The 5,327-nt window shown below is 44.9% G+C and overlaps 1 protein-coding gene across 1 annotated transcript; it reads right to left on the reverse strand.

Annotated features, from left to right (window-relative positions):
- Positions 1-957: 957 nt before the first annotated feature.
- Positions 958-4,850, reverse strand: LOC125290752 (E3 ubiquitin-protein ligase TRIM35-like; the record flags this gene model as incomplete). The annotated part of the gene is made up of 4 exons (XM_048237267.1): positions 958-1,020; positions 1,850-1,968; positions 2,058-2,080; positions 4,626-4,850. Coding segments are annotated over 4 exons (430 nt in total), but the record flags the coding sequence as incomplete, so codon positions are not given.
- Positions 4,851-5,327: the final 477 nt, after the last annotated feature.

The following is a 5,327-nucleotide window of genomic DNA, read 5'->3' on the forward strand; positions in this document are numbered from 1 at the left end:
CTCTTATTGGCCTGACTTTGCACTAGTATTTTATTGACTGTCTATGCACAATTTCAACCACATTTTGCTGCTCTTATTTTTTCATTATTATATGTGCCCTCTTATTTACTTACTTTTTTGTTTACTTGAATGTTATGTTTGTCTGTGGACTTAAATTGGCAAAATATGTCTTGTCTTCACCGTGGGATGGTGAGAAACGTAATTTCGATCTCTTTGTATGTCTGGAACATGTGAAGAAATTGACAATAAAGCTGACTTTGACTTTGACTTTGACTTTGACTCCTCTGTGCCAGTCCAGCTGCACCCTGATCCTCTGGAGTTTCTGCTGCACTGTGAGGAGAGTGGAGGGCTGTGGTGTAGCACATGCTGTGATGGGGGTGGAGGCATGAGGTGGAGCACGCGCTGCTCCATATGCAGCACCATTATACCCAACACACCACAGTCCACTCCTGGAAGATATGTACCCCTTCCTCTGGGCAGACTCTTCCATCACACCCACACTCCACCACGTGTTCTCCGCAACCTCCACATCCCAGCAGTGAGTCCCTGAGTTAAAGCCCTCAGAGCCAAGGACACTGGCATAGATAGATAGATAGATAGATAGATAGATAGATAGATAGATAGATAGATAGATAGATACTTTATTGATCCCCAGAGGAAATTCAAGGTCTCAACAGCATACAGACAACACAAACACATTCTTTAACAGCAGAAAGAGTAATTAAAGTATATAATATAAAAACACAACTAAGCAATAAGGACAGTAGAAGATAAAGAATATGCTAAATATACTAAAATACAAATTCTACTAACTAACACTTAATCTAAATCAATTCTAAAAAACAGTATCCACATAGTGGTGATTAATCAATCAATCAAGAAGCTTTGCAATAAAAGTGATCAAATCTCTCTGGGTTATCAGGAAGCTTCTGTATCAGGACCACCACATTATCACACTGGTCAGATCCTCAGACAGGATGAGTCGTGGGTTTGCAGTGTTGGGATCCAGAGTCACAGGAGCTGCGAAGGAGAAACACATATGGTCTGAGTGAAAAGAGAACAACACACACACACACACACATAGAAAATGAGATTAATTTGAGATGAATTCCAATGACCAAATAAAAGTGTTTGTGTGTGTGTGTATGTGTGCATATGTGAGGATACATGCATGAGAGTATATGCGTGAGTGTACAAATGTGTGTGTGTGTTTCTGTACGTTTCCGTACGTGTACATGAACGTGTGTGTGTGTGTGTGTATGAACGTGAATGTGTGAATGGACGTGTACATGAAGCCACCCTAAGAGGATAAAAAAAATATATATATAGTAATACTATGCGTCCAAATTCACATCATTATTCTCTGTTGAATTGCGCGCACAGAGTACCCCCCCCCCCAGTTGTTCTGCTTTGGTATGCCAACCCAAGATTTGCAATGGACTTATTTAACCAGCCCTGTTAACATTTTCTTGGGGAGCCACTGGCAAGATACAATATCAGCCCCCGCAGACTGTTATGTTATAATCAGCAATATTTAAAGGGAAAACTAATGGCATGGTGTCCCTGTTAATACCAATTCATTGAAGTCATTTTAAGATATTTTCACACACGCATTACCTACAACCCTGGGGGCTAAGCCCCCTTGTCTTTAGAGACAGAACACCAGCTCCCCCACATTGTCTTTCAATAGTGACGTCTCTGGTGTGTGTGTGTGTGTGTGTGTATGTTGGGGGGTCGTGTGCTCTATGTACACTTCCTGTATGCACCACGGTATACTCCATATATTCAACAGTGTGTGTGTGTGTTTGACAGTGTGTGTATGTCTGGGTATGTGTCCACTTTTACTCACTGCATTGAACAATCTCCTGCATCTTCTCCCAGACTCTGAACTTCAGGTTGTCCAGGTACTTTGCCACATTGATCAGAGCTCCTGAAACCCTCTCTGGATCCTGCAGTGTGCACTGGGCTCTGGAATAACATTCAGGAGTCAGTGCTGCTGTGGGTTTGGGTTCAGAACCACAGAGAAGAGAGAGAGAAACAGGAGGCAGATCACTCACCTTTCCACTGTGCTCTTGTAGTTCTGGAAAATAACAAAATAAACGGAATGTTTTTGCTGATGACGACACATGGCACACACACACACACACACACACACACACACACCAGAGACAACAGAGTCTCGCAGACCCACCCCCAACCAACCACACCAACACAAGACTCACTGGAGATCATCACACCCCCAACCAACCACACCAACCCCACACTCACCGGAGATCATCACACCAACACTAAACTGACTGTAGATCAAGGAAGCAAAAAAGGAATACACTCACAAGATAACCACCCACTTCAAAGACAGCAGGAACGCACAAAGCCTATGGCAGGGCATTCAGGCCCTCACGGGACTACAAGCCCGCCACAGAGCTGTGGAGAGAGCAACATCCCTCTGCTCAACAACCTGAACCGGCTTCTTTGCTCGCTTTGAAGCACAAAACAGCACCTGCCCACAGAAGACCCATCCCCCTCTACATGAGCAGCCCCTGTGCCTCTCTGCCGACAGCGTGAAGAGGACACTTGCTGCTATCAACACCAGAAGGCAACAGGTCCAGACAACATCCCAGGTCGTGCGCTGAAGGACTGCGCAGGGGAGCTTAAGGATGTCTTCACAGACATCTTTAACACTTCCCCTGAAGCAAGCCATCGTCCCATCATGTTTCAAAGCTGCCACCATCATACCTGTGTTTTAAAAAAACTGCTCCATCCTGCTTCAATGACTACCGCCCTGTGGCACTGACACCCATCATCATGAAGTGCTTTGAGCGGCTTGTCATGTCACATATCAAAGCCATTCTCCCCCACCCTGGACCCTTCCAGTTTGCATACTGAGCCAAGCGGTCTACAGAGGATGCAATCTGCTCTGCCCCTCCACCCAGCCCCTCACCCACCTGGAAAAAAAAAGAGACTCATATGTGAGATTGCTGTTTATAGACTTCAGTTCTGCATTCAACACCATAATACCACAACAACTCATCTGTAAACTTGACAAACTGGGACTCAGTACCTACCTCTGCAACTGGCTACTGGACTTCCTCTGTCAGAGGCCTCAAGTAGTACGTGTTGGCAACAATACCTCAAGCAGCATCACACTGGAGCAGGGGGGGCCCCCCAAGGCTGCGTGCTCAGTCCGCTGTTCTTCACCCTGCTGACGATGACTGCACTGCAACCTACAGCAACAATCACATAGTGAAATTTGCTGACGACACAACTCTGGTGGGTCTCATCACTAAGGGCTTACGAGACTCAATACAGGTTAGAGGTCGACCATCTGACCACGTGGTGCAGGGACAACAACCTCCTGCTGAACGCCAGCAAGACCAAAGAGATTGTTGTTGACTTCCGGAGAGGTCACACCCAACACCTGCCACTGACCATCAACGGTGCTGTGGTGGAGAGAGCGAGCAGCACCAAATTCCTGGGGTGCACATCAGTGAAGACCTCCTGGACCACCAACACTGCATCACTGGCGAAGAGCTCAGCCGCCTGTACTTCCCAAGTGAAACTCAGGCGCAGCAAGTGCTCCACCAGCCATCATGACCACATTCTACCGAGGCACCATTGAGAGCATCCTCTCCAGCTGTATCGCTGTGTGGGCTGGAAGCTGCACTGAATACAACAGGAAAGCCCTGCAGCGCATAGTGAACACAGCTGGAAGGATTATTGGTGCTTCACTCCCTCCCTGAAGGACATTTACACCACCCACCACCCGCATAGCACCAAAATTGTGAGTGATGCAAGTCACCGCCACAATCTGTTTGATCTACTGCCCTCTGGGAAGAGGTACAGAAGCCTGCGCCCCTGCACTACCAGACTCACCAACAGCTTCATACACCAAGCTGTAAGGATGCTGAACTCTCCCTCCTCTCCCCTCCACCCTCCGCTACATAACATCCTGGACATTGGACCAAAAATGGTCAGCCTGCACTACTCCACTTGCACACTTGCACACTTGTACACTTTACAACTTGGTGTTGTTGTCCTGAAAACACAACACTTCTACTGCTCTTACATAACTTGCACCACTATGCCACTTTCTTTCTTACTTAGGTCAAACAGAACTACCCAAGCCTTTTATTGGCCTGACTTTGCACTAGTATTTTATTGACTGTCTATGCACAATTTCAACCAAATTTTGCTGCTCTTATTTTTTCATTATTATATGTGCCCTCTTATTTACTTATTTACTTACTTTTTTGTTTACTTGAATGTTATGTTTGTCTGTGGACCTAAATTGGTAAAATATGTCTAGTCTTTACCGTAGGATAGTGAGAAACGTAATTTCGATATCTTTGTATGTCTGGAACATGTGAAGAAATTGACAATAAAGCTGACTTTGACTTTGACTTTGACTTTGATCAACTGAATAAACATGAACAATATGCAGCTGAACGTGTGTGTGTATGTGTGTGTCTGTGTGTCTGTGTGTGTGGGTGTGTGTCTGTGTGTGTGTCTGTGGGTGTGTGTGTGCATGCGTGCGTGCGTGTGTGTGTGTGTGTATGTGTATGTGTGTGCATGCGTGCGTGCGTGCGTGGGTGTGTGTGTGTCAGATGTGAGGGGAGGGTGTTTACCTGCAGGAATGTGATGTCATCAGCATTAATCTGCTCCTCTATGTCTTTGATTGTGATTGAGAGAGATACGATCTCCCTGTACATCTTCTCAATCTTCTCCTTCATCATCTGACTCTTCTGCTCCTCTTCCTCCCTCAGTGCAGCTATCCTGGCTGCCTCTTCATCTCGTAGAAACTGGTGAAGCTGCGCAAATTGCTCCTTGATCTGCTTCTCTGTGTTTAGGGCCTGTGTCTTACATAGCACAAAATGTCAAAATCATGTATAATATTTTACATACAAAATGCCACTAGCATATCCTCTGTGAGTCTTCTCTTTACCTTTTAATGTGTTTTGTTGTTTCATCATTGGTTAGTTTAGTTTCTTTTATGTTTCTTTCGCTCTTTTCTTTTCAGCTTGGCCATCTCTGTCCTCAGTTGCTCCTGACACATGAAATATACAACAGTTATGCTGCAACAACACAAATAAACATGCATTCAAACTCAGTACATTGCCACGATGAAAGACAAAGAACAAAATCAGCTTTCTATTTAGAGCAGTTATGGTCAAGTCTCAAAGGCTTAGTGTGAGGTTTTATGAACGAACCCCAATATCATGAGATTAAATAACATAATATAATAAAACATTGAACTCATCTTACCTTATAATCATGTGTAACCTCAACAACAGGACTAAAGTTGTGGATTCTTATGTTCCCTTGAGTCT

The sequence above is a fragment of the Alosa alosa genome, unplaced genomic scaffold (assembly GCF_017589495.1).
Source record: "Alosa alosa isolate M-15738 ecotype Scorff River unplaced genomic scaffold, AALO_Geno_1.1 AALO_1.0_unplaced_885, whole genome shotgun sequence".
NCBI lineage: Eukaryota > Metazoa > Chordata > Actinopteri > Clupeiformes > Clupeidae > Alosa > Alosa alosa.